The following is a 22671-nucleotide window of genomic DNA, read 5'->3' as shown; positions in this document are numbered from 1 at the left end:
AATGAATTAGTATAACACAAAACAATGCAGGAGGCACTTAAAAATCCAACGTACGTTTCTTTAGCAATTTAAAGTGTACCTCCTAGCAACTTTCTCGTGAGTGTATATTATCATTTCTATTTTTCTAATGAAAGGGGGTGCCTCGGAGGATTAGATGGTCTATGTGAGTATAGTATGCTGAATAAGGGCTCCCAAAGCTAACCGGGTCCTCGTCTCCGGAACCTGTGAATGTTATATATGGCAAAAAGGGATTTTTTTTTTTTTTTTTTTTTTTTTTTTTTTTTTTTGCAGATGTGATTAAGCTAGAGACTTTGAGATGAGGAAGTTAGCTCGGATTATCGGGGTGGGGGGGACCCAAGTATCCTAGAGGGAGATGGAATGACGTCAGTAGAGAGAGATTAACAGACGCTGACGTTGGCCTCGAAGATGCAAGAAGGGGCCACAAGCCAAGGAACGCAAGGCAAACAGTGCTGGACACTGGGAGACAAGGGAATGCTCTCTCTTCTACCTTCTGGAGGGCGGTCCTGCGGACACCCCGACTTCTACCCTGGGAGAGCCCCCGGCCTACTTCTGGGCCCCAGGACTGCGGGAGAATAAATACGTATTGCTTTAAACCACCAGGCTGTGATTGTTTGTTACAGTAGCTATAGAAACTAATGTGCCGAGATTCCAAACGTCAGTCAGAAACCGAAGAGTCAGCTGATGCGTTTGTCCTGACTTTGGAGCTCTGCCATTAAGAGCTGTGTGGTTTTGGATGCGTCATTTAACTTCTTGGTCTCAGGGCCGAAAGCCATGAGCGACCCTCCTCGCAGGAAAAGGGTCCTGCAATAGCCTTGTTACCTGTTTGTGAGGTAGGCTGAGTAGCCCCTGACGCTTATCTCGGTCCTGCCCTTGTGGGCAGGACATTTCCGGAGAGGCCTTTTGTATCTGTAGAAAGCCAAATTCACGGCACCCTGCCCGCCATCACCTGTCAGGGAGGGTCACACGGAGCATCGTGCGACCCTGGGAATGTGGGGGCTGCGCATGGAACAGGGAAAGGGGTTCCCTCTTGCCGAGGGGAGGAGAGGTGCTTGGTACCCACGTGTAGCCACCTTGCGTCAGCTTGTTGAATGCCCAGCAGGGGTGTCGTCGTGATGTTTTTAGATGAAGAGAGTGAGGGTTAGAGAAATCAAGGAATTTATCCAAGGTTACCTGGCAAGTGGCCGAGCTGGGACTTGAACCCACATCCCTCCAGTGTAAGTACTAGGTCTACACCTAACATCAGTGCTGTGGTTCTGAGGGTGGGACCGGCAGCATCAGTGTGACCTGGGAATTTATTAGAAATGTAAATTCTCAGCTTTCACCTTGAACCGACCGCATCAGAAATTCTGGGGTGGGTGTGGGGGGCGGGAACCTGCGTTCGAACAGCCTCTCCAGGTGATGGTGAGGCCCACGCCAGTCTGAGAACCACTGCTCTTTGCTGTTCCTCTTGGAGTCCTTTGGAAGGGTGACGGCCATGTTGGCCCAGGCTCAGGCTGCTTGCTTCTCTGAGTTACCGCTTAGCATGAGCCGTAGTGAGTGGCCAAGGGACATTCCGGATTTGCCACCTTTATGCTATGGCGTAAGGCCTCTTGATGGAGGGCATCAGTGAGAGGAGGAAGGTTCCAGCACAGAGTCAGAAATTCTGCTGGCCGCCTAGAGAGTGAGTTTGGCCTGAAACACTTACTGATACAGATAGACATCATCTCATTTCTATTTTAGAGTTGTCTATTAGCCTGAGACAGCACAAGGAGACTGACGTTGTTTCTGTTGACATCATAGCTATATTTTTTAAATGTTTATTTTGAGAGAGAGAGAGAGGGTGAATGAGTGGAGGAGGGGCAGAGAGAGGGAGAGAGACAATCCTAAGCAGATTCCATGCTCCCAGCGCAGAGACTGATACGGGGCTCTGTCTCGTGAACCACGAGATCATGACCTGAGCCAAAACCAAGAGTAGAATGTGTAACTGACCGAGCCACCCAGGTGCCCCATAGTTACATTAAAAAAAAATGTCTTTTAATGTTTATTTACTTTTGAAAGAGACAGAGGCACGAGTAGGGGAGGGGCAGAAAGAGAGGGAGGCACAGAATCCGAAGCAGGCTCCAGGCTCTGAGCTGTCAGCACAGAGCCCGACGTGGGGCTCAAGCTCATGGTCCGAGGGATCACGATCTGAGCCGAAGTCGGATGCTTAACTGACTGAACGACCCAGGTGCGCGCCCCCCCCGCCCCCCCACCCCAGGAAACCCTCCATGGTCTGTGGATGTCTGGTCACCTCCTCCCACTGTGTTCTGTGGGAATGGCCTAAGTGGGTCCCCATTCTAAATCATTGTGTTTTGCTCCCACAGAGCCAGAGGTGGGGGGTAGCAGGTGGAGTAAAAGCCAAGGACAGCAAGGTCTAACCTAGTAGTAAGATAATAGTAAACTGAGAGGTATGACGAGCTTCCTCCCCTCATGGAGCCTACAGTCTGGAGTGGGAGGCAGACATTCATAAGCGCAGAAGCAAATGTAAAAATCGACTCCAGCAGGATGGAGAGAGGAGTGACCTGGGCACGGAGAGGGGGAGCGGGGACAGAATCACTGCAGAGGTGGTACCTGAGAAGAGGCTTGGCGATGTGAGGGACGGAAAGTCCGGAGTGAATGGCGGGGAGACCGGGAGGGAGAGAGGACGTGGGGAGAGGGCCAGAGGGGGAGAGAGAGAAGGAGAAGGCTCATCCTTGTCCATCTTTCGAAAACATGGCCAATCATAGAGCTCGTTTAAGAGCACAGGCGTGGAAAATGGTCATAACGACAGAAGGAGTCCACCTCGGTCAGTACAGGGGGTACTAAGGCAGAGCTTACTGGGGAGCTGGCTCTTTGTTTGTTTGTTTCTTTTTAGTTGAAGAGTAGTTGGCATACAATATCACGTTAGTTTCAGCCATAGAACAGAGTGATTCAACATTTATATACATTACCAAGTGATCACCACCATAAATCTAGCTGCCATCTGTCACTGTACACAGTTGTTACAATATTCTCACTACATTCCCTACGCTGTACGTCGCACCCCTGTGACTTTTTAATTTTATAACTGGAAGCGTCTACCTTTTGTCCCCTTCCCCGTTTCTCCCACCCCCACCCCCCTTTCCCACTGGCCACCACCAGATTGTTTTCCGTATTTGAGTCTGTTTTGTTTGTTTTTAGATTGCCCAGATCCGTGAAATCACACAGTATTTGCTTTTCTCCAACTTGTTTCACTTAGCATGGTACCATCTAGGTCCATCCATTTTGTCCCAAATGGCAATATTTCATTCTTTTTTTATGTATAAGTACTGTCCCATTGTACACTTGTACCACATTTTCTTTCTCCATTTAGCCATTAATGGAAACTTCAGTTGATTTCATATCTTGACTATTTTCAATAATGCTGCAAAAATCATAGCAGTGCGTATATACTTTTTATTAGTGCTTTCCTATTCTTTGGATAGATACCCAGAAGTGGAATTGCTGGATCACGTGGTAGTTCTATTTTTATTTTTATTTTTGAGGGACGTCTATGCTGTTTTCCACAGTGACTACACCATTTTGCATTCCCATTAACACTGCGTGAGGATTCCTTTTTCTCCACATCCTTACCAATACTTGTTATTTCTTATCTTTTTGATACTAGTCATTCTGGCAGGTGTGAGGTACATCTCATAGTTTTGATTTGCTTATCCCTGATGATTAGAAATGTGGAGCACGCTTTCATGTGTCTGCTGTCTGTGATTTCTTTTGTGAGAAATTGGACTTTGTTGGGGGGGCTATTGATTTGTATGGATTCTTTACATTTTTTGGATATTAACCCCTTTTGGTTAGATCATTTGCAAATATCCTCTCCCATTAAGCAGGTTGTTTGTTTTGTTGATGGTTTCCTTGGCTCTGCAAAGGCTTTTTAGCTTGATGCAGTTTCATTTGTTTAATTTTGCTTTTGTTGCCTGAGGAGACAGATCCAAAAAAATATATTGCTAAGACTGATGTCAAAGAGCTTACTGCCTATATTTTCTTCCAGGAGTTTTATGATTTCTGGTCTTACACTTAAACGTTTAATGCATTTTGGATTTATTTTTGTATATGACATAAGAAAGTGGTCCAATTTTATTCTCTTTCACGTAGTGGTCCAGTTTTCCCAACACCATTTATTAAAGAGACTGTCTTTTCTTCATTGTATATTCTCACCTCCTTTGCCATAAGCTAATTGACTGTATACGTGTGGATTTATTTCTGGACTCTCAATTCTTCCATGGATTCGTTTGTCTGTTTTTGTGCCAATACCATATTGTTTATAGTAGAGCTTGAAATCAGGAAGTGCAATGCCTCCAGCTTCATTCTTCTTTCTCAAAATTGCTTTGGCTATTCAGAGTCTTTCATGGTTCCATAAAAAAAAAAATGGAGATTATTTGTTCCAATTCTGTGAAAAATGCCATTGGTATTTTGTTTGGGTTTACATTTAAATCATAAATTGTTTTAGGTAGTATGGACATTTTAACAATATTCTTTCAATCCATGAATATAGTATATCTTTCTATTTATTTGTATCTTTAATTTCTTTCATCAATATTTCATAGTTTTCAGAGTATAGATCTTTTACCTCCATAGTTCAATTTATTCCTAGGTATTTTATTCTGTTTGATGCAATTGTATATTGGGGTTTTTCCCCTTGAGTTTTTATTTTCATTCCAGTTAATTAACATATAGTGTAATATTAGATTCTGATACACAATGTAATGATCCAACACTTCTATACAACATGTGCTCATCACAGCAAGTGCACTCCTTAATAAGGGGATTGTTTTCTTAATTTCTCTTTCAGCTACTTCATTATTACAATATAGAAAGGTGACAAATTTCTGAATATTTTGTATCCTCCAGGTTTAGTGAATTCATTTATTCTAATGGTTGTTGGTGGAGTCTTTAGGTCCCCTATCTATCCTATCATGTCGTCTGCAAATAATGACAGTTTCACTATGGCTTTGCCAATTCGGATGCCTTTTATCTCTTGTCCGATTTCTATGATGAGGACTTCCGATAGTATGTTGAATAAAAGCGGTAAGAGTAAGTATTCTTACTATTGTCTTATTCCTGATCTTAGAGGAAAAGCTTTTAGCTTTTCACTGTTGAGTATAATGTTAGCTGTGGGCTTGTTATATACGGCCTTTATTGTGTTGAGATCTGGTTCCTCTATACCTACATTGTTTGTATTGGGAAAAGGTGTTGGATTTTATCAGTTCCTTTTTCTGCATCTATGGAGATGATCACATGATTTTTATCTTTTGCTAAGGTGGTATATCATGGTGATTGATTTGTGATATTGAACCATCCTTGCATCCCTGGAACAAATCCTACTTGATCATAGTATATGATCCTTTTAATGTACTGTTGAATTCAGTTTGCTACTATTTTGTTAAGAAATGGCTGGGTTATTTAAGTATGCATGGGCACGCTTTGTTTCCTGCTTGACTGCTGAAAGCCAGTTTAGGGAGCCTATAAACAAATTGCCAATACACCTCTTCAGCCTAATAGCTCTGGTTGATCGGGCTTACAGGCTGGGGATCAGAACATTCTAGCTGTTCAGTAGGTGCTTTTTTTTTTAAAAAAAAGTGCTTTTAAAAAAAAAAAAAGTGCTGTTAACTTGCCGCAGCCCTCCTAGTTAATGGCCAGCCAAGGGCTGGTACTCAGTTGCCTAATTCCTGGGCGTCCACTATTTAAGAACATGAAGTTTGCAGTAGTGGCTTTCAGTAAATGTAAATCAAGAGAAGGCATCTCAAATTCAGGAAAGAAGTACCCATCTGTGACAGGGCTTCTTAAACTTTGATATGCTCACAAATTATCTTAGAATCTTGCAAAAGCACATATTCTGATTGAGTGGGTCTGGTCTAATTGTATTAGTTTTCTTTTTTTATAATTAAAAATTTTTATTAAAAATGTTGAGGCTTAATTGACATAATATTAGTTTCAGGTATACAATATAATGTTTTACATTTGTATATATTGCAAAACGATCACCACAGTAAGTGCAATTAATACCCATCACCATATATAAAACTGTTTTTTTCCTTGCGATGAGAACTTTTGAGATGTACTCTTAGCAACTTTCAAATATGCACCGCAGTGTTATTAACTATGGCCACCATGATATATATTATATCCCCATGACTTACTTATTTTATAACTGGAAGTTTGTACCTTTTGATCCCCTTCACCTATTTTCCCACCCCCTACCTCTGGGAACCACCAATTTGTTCTCTACATCCATGATTCTTTTTTTCATCTTTTTCTTTTTGATTTTCCACATATAAGTGAGAATATACCGTATTTGTCTTTTCCTATCTGACTTCTTTCACTTAGTAGAATGCCCTAAAAGTCCATCCATGTCGTTACAAGTGGCAAGATTTCCTTCTTTTTTATGCTGGATAATATTCTCTTGTCTGTTATACCACATTTCTTTTATCCATTCATCCATCAACGGACACTTCGGTGGCTTTTATATCTTGGCTATTGCAAATAATGCTGAAATGAACATGAGGGAGTTAGTCATTTCATTTCTTTCAGTTATATACCCATACATGGCATTGCTGGATCATATGGTAGTTCTATTTTAATTTTTTTGAGGCTCCTCCATACTGTTTTCCGTAGTAGCTGTACCAGTGTACATTCCCACTAACAGGGCATGTGTTCTCTTTTCTCTGCCTCTTCACCAACACTTGTTACTTCCTGTCTTTTTGATAAGCCATTTGAACAGCTGTGAGGTGATACCTCATTGTGGTCTTCATTTGCATTTCCTTGATGATTAGTGATGATGGGTAGCTTTTTATGTACCTGTTGGCCATCTATAGGTCTTTGGGAGAAATGTCTAATCAGGTCCTCTGCCTATGTTTTAATTGGATTGTGTGGGGTTTGCTATTAAGTTGTAGGGGTTCTTTATGTATTTTGGATATTAACCTCTTATCACATATATGATCTGCAAATATTTTCTCTCCTTTAGTCACTCAGTAGGTTGTCTTTTCATTTTGTTGATGGTTTCCTTTGCTGTGCAGAAGAGTTTTAGTTTTCTGTAGTCCCACTTATTTATTTTAGCTTTTGCTGTCCTTGCTTTTGGTATTAGATTAAAAAATCATTGCCCAGACTGATGGCAAGGAAGTTACCACCTATGTTTTCTTCTTGGAGTTTTATTGTTTCAGGTCTTACATTCATTCAAATCTTTAATCCATTTTGAGTTTTTGTGTATGGTTTATGCAAGTGGTCCAGTCTTTTTATTTTGTAGGTGGCCATCTAGTTTTCCCAACATCATTTGTTAAGGAGACTGTCCTCTTCTCAAAACATTGCATATTCTTTGGCCCCTTGTCAGAATATAATTGACCATACAAGCGTGGGTTTATTTCTGGGCTCCCTGTTCTGTTCCATTGACTTTTATGTCTGCCCTTTATGGGAATACAATACTCTTTTAATTACTACGGCTTTGTAATGCAGTTTGAAATCAGGTAGCATGATGCCTTCAGCTGCGTTCTTTCTCAAGCTTGCTTTGGCTACTGGCGATCTTTTGTGCTCCTGTACAAATTTTAGGATTGCTTGTTCTAGTTCTGTGAAAAATGCTGTTGGAATTTTGATAGGGATTGCACTGAATCTGTAAATTGCTTGGGTAGTATGGTCAGTGGTAACGATATTAATCTTTGATATTATGAGCACAGGATATATTTCCGTTTATTCGTGTCTTCTTCAATCCCTTTCATCAATGTCTTATAGTTTTCAGCATAAAAGTTTTGGTTGAATTTATTCCTAGGAGTTTTATTCTTTTTGAGGCAGTTGTAAGTGAGATTATTTTCTTAATGTTTCTATCATTTCATTATTAGTGCAAAGTAATGCAATATATTTATGTATATTGACTTTATATACCGCAACTTTACCTAATTTGGCTTTTAGTTCCAAAGTTTTGGGGGTGGAGTCTTCAGGGTTCTTCTCAATATATTATATAATAAATGAAAATAGTGGCAGTTTTACTTCTTCCTTTCCATTCAAACGCCTTTTATTTCTTTTTTCTCGCCTAATTGTTCCGATACCACCTTCGCTGAAAGTGATGAGAGTGGGCACCCTGTCTTCTTTCTTATCTTAGAGGAAAACCTTTCAGCTTTGCAACATTGTGTCTGATGTTAGATGTGGGCTTGTCATATATAAACATTATTATGTTGAGGTAATGTTCCTTCTACACTCTGTCGAGAGTTTTAATCAGAAGTGCATGTTGAATTTTGTCAAATGCTTTTTATGCATATATTGAAGTATGATTTTTTTATCCTTTGTTTTTTTTTTTTAAAGTGGTGAATCATATTAATTGATTCGTAGATGTTAAGTCCTACTTGCACGCCTAAAGTAAATCCCACTTGGTCATGGTGTATGATCCTTTTAACGTGTTGTTGAATTCAGTCTGCTAGTATTTTGTTGAGGATTTCTGCATCTATGCCCTTTAGGAAGATGAACCCGTAATTTTCTTTTCAGTGGAGTCCTTGTCTGGTTTGTTATCAGGGCAATGCTGGCTTCATAAAATGGGTTTGGAAGCATTCCCCCCTTTTCTATTTTTGGGGAGAGTTCGAGAAGGATTAGTATTAAATCTTAAAAAATTGCATACCGCGCGTCAGCGAAGCAGTCTGGTCGTGGGGTTTTCTTTGTAGGGAGATTTTTGGTTACTGATTCAACCTCTTTGCTAGTAATTGGTCTGTTGAGCTCTTCTGTTTCTGCGTGATTCATTCTTGGTAAGCTGTTAGTTTCCAGGGATTTGTCCATTTTTTCAGAGTCGGTCCAGTTGGTTGGTATGTAATTGTTCCTAGTAGTCTCTTGTGGTCTTCTGCTACTCTCCACCATTATTGTATTGCGTTTCTCATTTTAGGTCTCTTAATACTTGCTTTACATATTTAAGGGCCTCTATGTCGGGTGCACAAATATTAACAGACGTTACATCCTCTCGTTGGGTTGATTCCTTTATCATTATGTAATGGGCTTGTCTCTCCTCGCAGCCTTTGTTTTGGAATCTATTTTCTCTGATATAAATGTAGCTAGCTCAGCTTTTTTTTTTTTTTCTTGGTTTCCATTTGCATGGGATATTTTTCTTCTATAACTTCACTTCCTGTACGCACCCTTACACCTGAAGTGGGTTTCTTGTAGGCAGCACGTAGCTTCGTCTTATTTTCTTATCCATTCAGTCACTCTCTGACTTATGATTGAAGGAATTAGTCTGTATATATTTAAAGTAATTGTTGATAGGTATATACTTATCGCCATTTTGTTATTGTTTTCTGGCCCTTTTGTAGTTTTTCTAGTCCTTTCTCTCTTGCTCTTGTGTGGTTTGGTAATTTTCTGTGGTTAGTGTGTTTTGATTCTTTTCTCCCTCTATACTATATATACTCCCTCAATACTATAGATTTTTGCTTTGTGGTTATTGTGATGCTTACATACAGCCTTAGGTAACAATTTATATTTAAATAATCTATTTTAAGTTGATGATAACTTAAGTTTAAACAGATCCTAAGCTCTACATTCTACCTCCCCCCCACCCCCGCCATGATTTGTTATTGATGTCACAATTTACTTCTATTTTTAACAATGTTTTTCTTTGTTTTTGAGAGAGCGAGAGAGGGCAAGCAGGGGAGGGGCAGAAAGAGGGGGACAGGGGATCTGAGGCAGACTCTGCACCAACACCCTGATGTGGGGCTCAAGCTCACAAACCGCGAGATCATGACCTGAGCCAAAGTCAGACGCTCAACAGACTGAGCCACCCTGGTGCCCCACAATTTACATACTTTTATCTTGCGTATCCCTTAACTAATTATTTCTGTTATAGTTATTTTTACTACTTTTGTCTTTTACCCTTCACGCCAGCTTCATAAGTGATTAATTCACCATCTTAACAACATTAGATATTCTAAATTTTACCGTATATTTATGTCAGTACAGAACCTGACACGGGGCTCAATCCCACGGGCTGTGAGATCATGGCCTGAGCCAAAATGTAGGGTTGGACACTTAACAGACTGAGCCCCCCAGGCACCCCCATTTCTTTTAAGGCCAATTTAGGTTTTGCTTGTCTGGAAAACTCTTTGTCGCTTCTTCAGTTGTGAATGACAACATTGCTGGGTAGTGTATTCTTGGTTGGAAATTTTTTTTTTTTCTTTCAGCACTCGGAATATGTTATGGCACTCCCTTCTGGCCTATAGAGTTTCTGCTGAAAAGTCTGCTGATGGTCTTATGGAGTTCTCTTGTATGTCCCTTGTTTTCCTCTTGCTGCTTTGAAGATCGTCTCCTTGCCTTTAAGTTTTGACTCTTTAATTGTAACGCATCTTGGTGTGGGTCTCTTTGGGTTCATCTTATCTGAAACTCTCGACACTTCCTAGATCTGGGTGCCTGTTTCCTTCTTCAGTTTAGAAAAGTTTTCAGCCATTTCTTCTTCAAGTATGTTTTCTGGTCCTTGCTCTCCTGCTTGCTATTTTTCCTCTGAGAGTCCTGTGATGCAAATGTTGATCCATTTGATAGTGTCCTGTAAATTCCTTAAGGTATCTTCATTTGTGTGTGTGTTTTCATTTTTTGCTGCTATAATTGTCTGAGTTCCCCTGCCCTATGAGTTAACTGATTCTGCTGCTTCGTCTAGTCTGCTGTTGAGCCCTTCTGTTGGATTTTTTCGTTCAGTTATTGTATTCGTCAGCTGTGTGACTTCTACGGGTAATCTCATATATTTTTCTCAATCTCCTTATTGAAGTTCTCACTGTCTTCATCCATCCTTCTCCCCGGTTTGGCGAGCATCTTTATAAACATTATTTTGAACTCTGTATCAGCGAAATCACTTACCTCCATTTCATTAGGGGCTTTTCCTGATATTTTATCTTGTTCTTTCATTTGGAACATGTGACTCTCCTTCTTCATTTTCTTGACTTTCTGTGTTGGTTTCTCTGCATAAGATACAACAGCCGCCTTCCTAGTCTTGAAGGAGTGGTCTTGTGTAGGAGATGAACTTTATCATTCAATCCTGCCTGAGGTCTCGGTTGTTTCTCAGATCTCTGATTGGCTGAGCAGCCTATTTCACTTTTAGTAAATCTCAAAAGTTCAGGGTGTACCGAGAGCTGTCAGGGTCCCAAAGGGGAGGATCTCCTGTGCCTCTGGGATTGAGGATTGAAAGCCAGACCCTCAGACAACAGCGTTTAAATGATGCAAATATACCCAGGCCTTTGAGACTCCAAGCAGAAGTGCCGGTGGCTACCATAGCCACATGATCTAGAGCTGTCCCCTGGGTGGCAGTTGCCCAAATCAGGGCACCAGACAAGTGGACAAGTTCCTTTCCCAGAGATACCAGCCACCTGGAGTAAGGCAGAGGTAGAATGCAAAGGTGGCATTCACCAGCCTCTGTCTCGGGAGTACATCTGAGTAGGTCCCTGAATGTGTGACAAACCGGAAGCCTGCCCCTCAGACGTCAGCTATAAAGGTACACAAATATGTACTAGTTTTTGATGGCTGCTGTGACAGGTTACCTATTTTTTTTTTTTTTATGGCTTACGTCAACACCGACTTATTATCTCGCACTTCTGTAGGTCATACGTCTGGGCACAACTGTTCAGCTCCTCCTCTGCTCCAGGTTTTCAAGGTTGGAAACAAGGTATCACAGGTTGCATTCTTTCTGGAGGCTCTAGGGATGCGTCTGGTCCAAGTTCATTCATAGCGACGGCAGAATTCAGGACTGAGGTCCCTGTTTCCTGCCACCTGATGGCTGGGAATTGTCCTCAGTTCTAGAGGCTGCAGGTATTTCTTGTCTCGCAGCTCCCTTCCTCATCTTCAAACCAGTGACCATAAGTCAAGTCCTCACATCCTGAATCGAATTCTCCCCTCTGCCTTCTCTGCTTCTCCCTCTGGCTGACCTTATCCAAGGGGAAATGGGAAGCCATGGGAGGGTTTTAAACAGCAGAGCCTCATGTGGGCTTTGAATTTTTAGAAAGAGCACTCTGGCTCCTGTGTGGAATAGATTGGAAGGAAAAAGGAACGTGTCGAGTTGCCCACTCCTGGCTTGGTCACAGAAAGTGCCACGTACGGTCGTGGTGCGTAGTCTTGGGTGGATGCTGCTCTATTCACAAGAGATAGTGGGGGCCCTGAAAGACGTCACCAGTTAAAATCCTTAATCCTCATGCGAGCTCCGTGGTCATAGCCCGAAGGCTGTTTTCACAGACATCTTCCTTGGCTCCTGTATTTCTCCTGGAGATTCTGATATCAGATTGTCTGGGTCTAAATTAATCCCAGATCTTCCATTTATCCCCGGGGTGCCTTAGGCATTTACATCACCCACTTTCCCATTTGTAAAAAGAGGATAAAATCGGGCTATTCAGGGTCCTGAGTGGAATAACCCATACGAAGCAAGCAGCACAGAACAGCCCACGGAAGCACTTCACGTGTGGGAGTTCTCATTGTTTTCATCGTTAGGGAAGAAAGGGACGAGCATATCACTTTCTTTCCTTTCACTCTCCTCTGGTGATGATTTGGAGGGCAAAGTGTTTCGGTTTGCTTTTTTTTTTTTTTTCCTTAGAAGGAAAAGAGGATTCTGAGCAAGCTCTTGTCCCTGAGTATCATCTTGCAAACAGGCCTTGCCGAATATGTTGCTCTGGCCATGGATATCACAGTGAAGAGAAGCTATGGGCTGCCTCCTCTCATGTGAGCTATTTTGACAGCTGAGCTGTGCTTAGCACCCTGTCCTTTCATTTAGCTGGCTCAGTGTAGGTGTCAGTCCTCCAGGGACCGAAGCAAACACGGTCTCCTTTTTTATTTAAAAAAAAAAAAAAAAAAAATTTTTTTTAACGTTTATTTATTTTTGAGACAGGGAGAGACAGCATGAACGGGGGAGGGTCAGAGAGAGAGGGAGACACAGAATCCGAAACAGGCTCTGGGCTCTGAGCTGTCAGCACGGAGCCCGACGCGGGGCTCGAACTCACGGACCGCGAGATCATGACCTGAGCCGAAGTCGGATGCCCAACCGACTGAGCCACCCAGGCGCCCCGAACACGGTCTCCTTGAGCACGTCATTTAGCCTCTCTGAAAAGAGGGTTGAGGACTCTGTCAAGGGGAGGGGAGGAGGGCACCAGCCCCTCCACAGTATTTTACAAGTTGCCCTCCACTGTCTCCATTCTCTGCCTCCAGTGCCTACCCTGCCCCCTCCTTGCCATCCCTGTCCACAGACACTTTAATGGTTTTGTGCCCTTCGAACTGGTTCTCTCTCAAGAATCCTTCTTCAACATCCTCACCTTCACTGACTTACAAATTCCCGCTTATCCTTCAAGATTCAGGTCAAATGCCGTTTCTTACTTTAGCCTTTTTATTCATCCATTTTGCGAACGTTGATCAGGCAGGGAAGGCACCGTGCTACGCCTACAAGCTATGGCTGTGAATAAGATGGACAGAGCGCCAGCTTGCACTGTGCTGACATCCTACTGGGAGAGACTGACCGTAAACAAGCAAAGGAACCGTAGAATGTCAGGTTGTGATACGTGCCATGAAAAGACCAGAAAAGGTGGGCAGGCGTGGGGTGAGTGGTTGAGGGAACTGCTTTCCAAGGGAGCTATTTTTGAACTGAGACCCGCAGGATGGGAAGAAACCAGCCGGGCGAAGGGCAGGGGTCTTGGGGCACAAACATGCTAGCTTGGTTTGAAGAACAAAAAGTTATTATGACTGGAACGCGATAAGTAGGGGGAAGCGGCAAGAAAGGAGATGAGAAAGAGCTCAGGTAAGGAGTTCAGATGTGACTTCGAGTGAAATAGGAAGAAAGAGGCGAAATCTGATTTTGTGTTTGTAATAGCAGCTCTGCTCTCCCTGTGGAGAGCGGATGGGGCTGGAGAGAAAAAGAAAGGAGGGAAGAGAAACAGGGAGCCTCCTTACGAGGCTCCTGCAGTCGTTCTGGACAGAGACAATGGCGGCTTGACCCATAATTACAACTATGGACTATTTAGAGATCTATTGGAAAGGCGTGATTAATGGGACCCTGCTAATGGGTTGGATTTGGGGACAAAAAAAAAAAGAAAAAAGATTTTGGATTTGAGCAACTGGGTGGCTGGGTTGTAATACCATGAATGGGGTGGGAGACATTTGGTGATGATATTAAGGAGATTCAGGAATCTGAAGTCTGTCTGGGACATGTTAATTTTGAGATGCCTGTTAGCTATCTGAAGGGAAATGTCAAGTAGCTATTTGGAGCTACAGGTAGAAATCTTGAGGGAAGAGATGAGGAATATATATAAATCTAACTCCCCACCCCTAGCATGAATAGTGAATTTCTCCCTCCTTTGCAGAGTTATATTAAGATCCCAACAGATCGTAGGTTTTCCCGCCTCTGTAAGTCCCACGTCATGTCAAACATATTTAAATTACCTTTATCCTACATTAAATTAATTATATGTGGTTTCTTTTTTGTTTTTTAATGCTTCTTTATTTTTGACAGAGAGAGAGAGAGAGAGAGCGCGAGAGAGTAGGGGAGTGGCAGAGAGAGAGGCACACAGAATCTCAGGCTCCAGGCTCTGAGCTCTCAGCACAGAGCCCGCTGCGGGCTTGAACTTACAGATGGCGAGATCATGACCTGAGCCGAAGTTGGACGCTTAACTGACTGAGGCACCCGGGCACCCCAATTCCTTAAGAGTTGTGGTTCCTTAAGAGTTGAGTTGTAATGGTCTAGTTTTGACATGTTGCATTTTGTAGGTATTTAATTAAAATATCACCTGAATTTGCGTATTTCGAGGCAACTGTATTAAAATCTTTTTTTAATGCTTATTTTTGAGAGAGAGAGAGAGTAGGTGAAAAAGAGAGCGGGGGAAGGGCAGAGAGAGAGGGAGGCACAGAATCCGAAGTGGGCTCCAGGCTCCGAACTGTCAGCACAGACCCCAGTGTGGAGCCTGAACTCAGGAGCCATGAGATCACGACCTGAGAAGAAGCCGGACGCTTAACCAACTGAGCCACGTAGGCACCCCAAGGTAATAGTATTTTTAATGGAGCACGCTATTTTTGGATGCCCCTGAGAAAGCTTGTAATGCAAGGGTATGGAACGTTGAGCACTTAACTGGTAAAGTGAGTTTGCTCCTCTGGACTCCCCCACGATATTTTTACGCCCTTTTTAAGGCACGTAAATAGCTTCGTATTTTTGTGTCTGTGCTCCCCATTAGACTATAAGCTTGTAGAGGGCGAGAAGGACCACAGGGACTTATTATTTATGGAAGCAATTAACCTGAGCTCATGAAGAGAAAAAGCCAAGTCCAGGGATCTCTTGTGTCTCCTACCCGCTCTTGAGAAAGGCTCTTAACCCCATCGGTGTATGTAATACGGGCTGGGCTTGTTTTTTTCCTGGCATTCTTCAAAAGGAGGCAGTATTGTGCAGAAGGTTGAGGTTGTGGGCTCCAGTCCCAGCCCCACCCTTTACTAGCTGTGAATCTTGCTAAGTATCTCCATAGGCCTCTGAGTTTGTGTGGGCCAAATGAAAGCCAAAATGAAACAAAACTTTTAGTTTTCCCTAAAGTAAAACTCGGTCAGCCTTCGAGCATATTCTTAAAATAACGTACTCTTTCCTAAAATTAAAAAAAAAAAAAAAAATCGTACACTTTAGGCCCCAGGAAACGTTTCCGGGAATTTTTCAAAGTGGGGATTCAAAATATCTTTGGTTGATCGATACCCGGCTTGGAAAAAGCAGCAATCGCCCTCAAAATGGCCTCCTTTAGAGAGAAGACCGTGTAAGAAAATGCTTCAGTAATAAGGCAAGTATCCTTCTCAGTCCTCCGCAGTTAGGGCGGAAAGGAACTGCGAGCGTTCCCCGTTCCCAGACTGGCCCTCTGAGATGCCGGGGTATTGCGTAACTGTATCCTTCTTGCCCAAGATTGACTCTGGGACAGATCTTCACCTCTCCTGATGAAGGGGGGACATGCTCATGTACCTCACAGTCCCGCGTCTAGTGCTACCTGGCTCCAACGAGCCACAGGGAAATGAGGTCCATCTTGGCTATGCCCTGGGGAGTTTGTCGCCAGCTCCAAAGTATTCTGCCGAGAACTTAAGATTTTACGGGTTGGCAACAGCGAAAACGTTTGGGCATGGCTGTCGACCAGAAGCAGGTTTCTACTTTCTGTCACTGACGTATCCTGACTGGGGGCCCAGGGCCCAGCCTGGGCCAGGTGAGGTCAAGCGGCAGCTGGCCTTTAAGTTCCCTCTACCATTTTGCATTAGAGGACGGAAGGAGGAGGGAGTGTTAAAGTGGCCGGGTCATAGTTTACAGCTGCCTCTGATTTTCTCCATTATTCATCGCACTGCCATCTGTCATTGCTCTTTGCAGGAGACCGAATGATGGTATGAAAGCAGTTAATAAGACGTGCCCCCTTCTCTTTTAGCTGCCTGATATCCACTTGTACTCAGTTGGCTGGAGCCTCAAAGTGAAGAGTAGACGGTTGGGTGGGAAAACAAGGAGTCTGACAGAAGAGATCGGCAGCATGATGCTAGGCCCCCCCTAACACTGGGGCAGGGATGGGGCGCGGAAAGAGAGGCAAGTCTGATCAATCCCCAGATGGATACTGGTGATTAGGAAGGTCTGCCACAGGTGTGGGGGCTGAGGATGGGCCACACTGCTCATCTTTTGGAAAGCCGTAGAAATGTAGATCCTTCCTGACTAACCCATCAGATGTCGGATCACTGTTCTTGGGAGCAATGTAGCCACTAGATGAAGCCATGCAAACAGTTGACTTGCTACTCCGAACCATCTCTTCAATACCAAGCGTGCTGCTAAACACTCCTCCTTGCTCAGCTAAGCCTCAGCCATAGCTCCCAAGGACCAATCCTAGTTGCGCTGACTCTAGGAACTTCACCCTGATCGGTTCAAGTCAAAGGAATTCTGCCTGTCTGAGCTTAGTACCTTAGTGTCGCATTCGTTTGAGAGTTAGAATTCACTAGTGAACGTTCACTGTCTCGCTGTTGAATTTTAGTTGCTGTGTCTGGTTACGTAATCCCAATTTATTTCAAGCCCATCGGTCTCAGCTCTCTTGTTTGTAAACAGAAGGTAATGATTACTGTGTAAACAGGGCATAGCTCTGCTTGAGAGTTTTTTGTGAGAGTTCAGGAAGTTTACATTAGCATGCATACACTCTATACTCCCACACTGGGCGGTACCTAGTAAGCGCTCAATAAAATTCATTCCCTCCCGCAGCCCCGCCATTCTCATAATGGGATTTCATGACAGTGGAGCTCTCTTACACCGTTTAGTATCCCTTTAAACCTAACTGGAGCTCAACTTGGATCTTGTTTTCACTGATGTCTCCTTTCTCTGCCGAAGAGGCAGGGCACTGACATCTCAAAGCTCGTGTCTGCATCTCAAGGAAGGTTCTCAAAGATCTATAAGCCATACAGTCTCACCCTGTGGCACGTACGGGAGATGTATTTTAGACTAAGTTACCTTCTAGGCTTCCCGGGCTACAGCCACGGTCAATTTTACATAGAATATCAGAAAATTGAGTGAGGCCTTCTCCCCTTTCAAAGCTTCACATTCCCCACCTACTTGTGTCCAGCCCCTGGGTCCTTACCCCTCCACACGCACACTGGTGGGTATGCAGTAGTCCACACCCCGGGGGGAAGCCCAGGGAAAGGGCGCGCTTAGATGGCCCAGATACTGGACCATCTGCACAGGCTGCTAAAAAGTACAGACCTCAGTGTGGGTCTGGACACCAAGTTCTTACAGTTCCCCTCCCCACCAGCTGGCTTTCTGAAAATGGGAATTAACATCCGCTCAGGACCGAGTCTAACCTCTTCCTTTCTTATACTGCCGTTACTCTGTCTCTCCTTTTCAGCTCTTTCCTCGGCTTGCCCTTTCTTTTCTGACCTTCGGATGATCCATTTACTTCCATCCTTTATATTCAGCTTCTATGTGGCCACAGGTGGAAACAGACGTTTCTCCTTCTCTCGCCCTCTCAGAGACAGTTACCCGTGGGTAGGAACAGATCAGATAAACAGGAACTTAGGTTAATTTAATAGAAAAAATAAAATATGGAATAACATTGATTTGGGCCAGTATCAATTACAATCATTCTGCTATATTTTACAAAAAAACAACTGGACATTTTACACATGTACAGTATTTTTCAGTAAAAGTGGATTTGGAGTTAACAGTGGATCACTAATTCAAAATGAAAAGACAAAAGAAAACAGAAGATAGGACTTTTGTCTCTAGAAGGTTAGAGCATTTGTTAGGTCTCCAAACTTTGTACTATCCATTCCATATATCTCATTATGAATATATATATTTATACATAATATATAACATTAACTTAAACTTTGAAAGCATTATGTTCTAGTTAATAATATTCTGTAGATAAACGAGGCAGTAACACACTAGCAGTTAGACCAGTATTTCCGTGACGTGTGCCTGCATGGTCAGTGGGGAATGGAACAGGTACATCGGTGGACCCCGACGAATTTGGCTGTCATTTTGACGGTTATTTGTCTAAGAACACAGGCATGGTTTTTATCTCTCCGATCATAGTAAGTTTGTGCCTCAAGCAGTATGGGCTGGTTCAGTAAAATGGATTCCTTTGCAGGCAAATCTGGTTTTGCCATCTGCCCGCTCTTGCTTTAGGCTTGCGCTAACATTTGTCCATGTAGAGACTGTGCCTTTAAATGTAAGGCTCTATACGCCATACCCTGGATGGACTTACTTTCTTCAGGTCAGAAGGGCCTGCTGCAGTGTTACAAAAACGAAAGGTGGTCGGCAAAATCCGTTGATTCCCTAGTTACTTATGAATCACTAGGTGACTCAGTATCACTACAATGCTGTGAAGAGGGTCATTAGACTATAATTAATCACCTATGGTCAGGTAATGACTTTGATGTCTAGGAATGACTGTTTTCAAGGTCGGCTTTTCACTAGCCTGTTGTGTGGGTGGGGACCTTCGCATCACTTCCCAGCTCCTTCCCCAAATAATCTGTATGGATATCATCCCTGTTCTCAGCTGTGAGGCCTAGTGATATCTTGGAAGGGAGGCTGTCAAAAGAATAAAGCCTGTAAGATGGCCGGTCACTCCCAAAGCAAATGAGGTCACCAATGGAGCTCTGATGTGAAAAACGAAGAAACTTGTTATGAGTCTATCCTCCCCTAAACAGAGAAACTCAGAATCGGTAAAAAGATCTATCCGGCATCATTTCTAACCACTGATCCAAAATAGTCTTCACAAAATTCAGTCTGCTAGATTCCAGGATGTTGTTTAGGAGTTTGTAGAAAACCGGTGAGAAGATTTCCAAGAAAACACATGATCTCATTGACATCCAGTGGACAGATGTAACATAGCACAGTTAGAAGAGGGACAGAGGAGTGGGAAATAACAGAACCAGGAGGGTACAATCATGCCACCCATATTCAATTTCCAGTTTTATTTTCTTAAAATGACAAAATGATAAAACTTCTAATAAGCACCATTGAGAAACATTGCCCGGCCAACTTGGGCACGAGCTTAAATAGTATTTAAATAATTCCATTTCTTAAAAAATACAGGACCTTTTAGAAACTTTGGACTCAAGGAAGAAATTTCCCGCATCCTATCCAAAATGCTTCCCATCGCAATAAATGGAATTTCTGATGGCCTTTAAAAACAAACAAACAAAAAAATGCTATGGGGATAATGGCCAGATAGCACCAAGAGATTGGGCAGGGGTCCACAGAGTGAACACTCCAGATTTCAGGGGAGCTGGATCGGTCTCAGCTATTTGGTGTAACTTTGCTTTCTGTCCATCACCAATCTGATCGTAGAGAGTGATCCCATTTGACCAGCTGTGTGTAAAATCACCCAATCGGCAATGGAAAAGCCAGTAGCAGCAAATCTATCTGATGAAACCAGTGGAGCAGACTTATCGCGTGAGTCAAACGCCAAAACCAGCACATAATGCACGCAGTCAATTATGTGTGGAAAAGTATCAACGTTCAACTGTGAAAAACTAAGACAAAACGACACTGAACACAACTCCGCGGGATGTTCTGAACGCCCTCAGGTCCAGTTTTGTGCCATTTCCCCCAACAGTGGACTCACGCATGAAAAATGACACAGGCAAGAGCTTTCTCTTTGATTCTGATCTATGTCTGCTCTTGTGATGTTTTTGAAAGGTATTTTTAGGCATCTCAAAGGGGAAACAAGCAAGTAAATGCAAAGGGGGAAAAAAAAATGGACCTTCAAAACCAGGGCAGGAAATCAAATCATTACTTTAACGTCAAATTTTGGCATCAAATGCTTTGGTCATACAATACTGTCTCTGTGGTTCTGGCTGTTTAGCACTAAACACCCAGTTATAAAAGGTAGGCTTGTTGTAGGTTTATTTTTTTTTTTTTTTCCATTTAAGTTCTGACAAAACAGTTCACCATCTCCCTGCACAAATTTGAGAGAGAGAGAAAAAGAGAGCAAAAAAGAGAGAGGTGGCTTGCTTTTTTTTTTTTTTTTTGCTTGTTTTTTTTTTTCTTTTTAATAATAATATGGAGTAATCTATAAGTCTACAGGAACAAAGAAATCTAGGATCGCAGCTCAGCCTTGGAATGTACATGTTTTGCAGCAAAGTTGTTGAAGAACCTTCCGTTGGCACAGATTGTTCTTTTTCACTAGCATACAGAAGCCTCCTTCGGCCCAGGATTCTTCCGTGGCTTTTCCAGGAAGTCAGCAAGACCGAGGGGGAGTTGAGGACGAGAGCAGCATGATGTACACACGGAAGAAGGTTGTGATTGGCCAGAGAGGCAGATTGGGGGAGTGGAAGAGATCATTGAGAAACAGTCACCAAGGAGGAAATTTGGTCCACTCAAAGTGATTTCAGTCAATACCATTGTTTTTCAAGGAGAGAGATGGCAGTCCAATGGTAAGTGTGATTGGTGTCATTTATGAAAGGAAAAAAAAAAGGTTAGAAAAAAGAATAAATTAGAAATCAATAATAACATAAGCAAGGACTTTTTCTTCTCAGAATTACCCAGAGCAGAGAGTATACCGTCATTTATATTATATTTCATTGAATCCAAGACCCTGGATGTAAGATGCACCCCCATTTTAAGCTCTGCCCAGAAAAAAACATGCTTCTTATTACATTCTCATCAATATTAGAATATTAATTTTGTCCCTCTTGAAATGTCCGTTAAATATTAGTTATATAACTATGGTGTTATTTTTTAGCGCAAGGTTAAATATTCGTTATGTAACCAGGCTGTTGTGTTTCTGTGCTTATGGCAAAAACTCTTCCTTTGATAGTAAACAATCGTTTCATTTTTCGAAGCGCTTCTGAACTCCCGTTGAATTCAACACAAGAAGTAGCAACCGCACACCTAACTCAGTCGGCTAGACATCACTGCGACTAAGTCAAGGGCATAAATTATAAGATGCATCTGATTTCAGAGATGTTAAAATGTAAAAAAAAAAAAAAAAAAAAAAGTGTGTCTTAGAATCATTGAAATATGACAGGTGAGAGAGACTAAATCACGAATCCCTGAATGCAACTGCCAAGTGATTTGAAAAGCCCGGTGAGCCATCAGTGATCTCATTATTTAGCTGATCTGAAAGTGGACGCCTTGCAAATGATGGTTCTTCACTTTCTACTCTTGCCCACGATCCTGACACTCCACTCCTACCAAAGTGCCAGTTGGCACAACTCATCCCCACGTTTACCGTGGTTTAAAGAAGGCAGGTAAAAGCATCACAGACGTGGCCAGGCCTGGTACCAGATGCTACAGGTGAAAATTTCAAGCGACCGTGGATCTTCCTCTGTTTTCTGTTACTAACTTAAAAATTCTGGTCACATCCAGCTATAAGGGAACCATGGTTTTAAGCAAAAAGTGATACTTACATGGTCCCTGGGATGCCCTCACCCCAGCCCTCTGTCCCCGTGTCGTGTGGTGAGAACACAGAGCCTGACTGGGTCTGTCCCGGTTGGACCCATCCTATAGTCAAAAAGCTATGAAGACACAAAGTCACCTATCATGCTCCGAGGAAATGAGACCATCAATCATGTTCTATAGGTGCTATCAGCTGCCTGGTTCTTTTTGACATCTTTTTGAAATTCCTAATGGGAAGTTTTAGAATAAGCAGACCAGGTCAATAGTATTAGCCTCCTCATGTTTACAGATGGGGGAAGTGAGGCCCAGAGAAGTTTATCACCTGCCCAAGATCTGGAGCCCAAGAAATGAGCGACAGTAATTCTGAATCCACATTCTCTCAACCAGAGCACTGTTGTACCTGTTGTGAAATTTCTAGAAGAGCGCCCATTCAGAGGAAGGCAAATAGTAAACCAAGGGAAGTGCTCTTGTCCGGGAAGACTGTTCCAAATGCATACTTTAAAATTTTATTTTTTCTATTTTCATAACAATCCATAGGTGTTTAAAAATAACGATGGTTCAAAATGCTTTCTGTGTCATTGAGCTGCGTGTCTGCATAAGGCGTCAGGCTCCAATGTTAGGGCCCCCTCCATGTGAATTATACAGAGTCAAAGTTCACAAAATGCTGAAGTCGGAATAACTTCCGACTGGGGAAACTGAGGCTAGAAATAGGAGAGGGCTTGGCATTTGTCACGTTGTCAGGGGGAATGGAACAGCAAAATGTTCCCAAACCTGGCTGCACATTAGAAACACTTGAGAAGCTTCTAAAAATA

General features: G+C 42.7%; 1 protein-coding gene across 3 annotated transcripts in view; it reads right to left on the bottom strand.

The window, feature by feature from the left end:
* Positions 1-22671, bottom strand: part of PCSK5 (proprotein convertase subtilisin/kexin type 5) — a 444612-nt gene that overhangs the window by 118095 nt on the left and 303846 nt on the right. The window contains exon 21 of one of the 3 annotated variants that reach the window (XM_019463578.2): positions 18014-20686. The exons of the other annotated variants lie outside the window; for them this stretch is intronic. Within the exon in view, the coding sequence (XP_019319123.2) occupies positions 20571-20686 (116 nt within the window). The 3' untranslated portion in view covers positions 18014-20570. Of the gene's footprint in view, positions 1-18013; positions 20687-22671 lie in introns of those variants that run through there. 3 annotated transcript variants of the gene reach the window in all.

The sequence above is a fragment of the Panthera pardus genome, unplaced genomic scaffold (genome assembly GCF_024362965.1).
Source record: "Panthera pardus isolate Hobbes unplaced genomic scaffold, ASM2436296v1 HiC_scaffold_20, whole genome shotgun sequence".
NCBI classification, from domain to species: Eukaryota; Metazoa; Chordata; class Mammalia; order Carnivora; family Felidae; genus Panthera; species Panthera pardus.
This window is presented reverse-complemented; position numbering and strand designations above follow the sequence as displayed.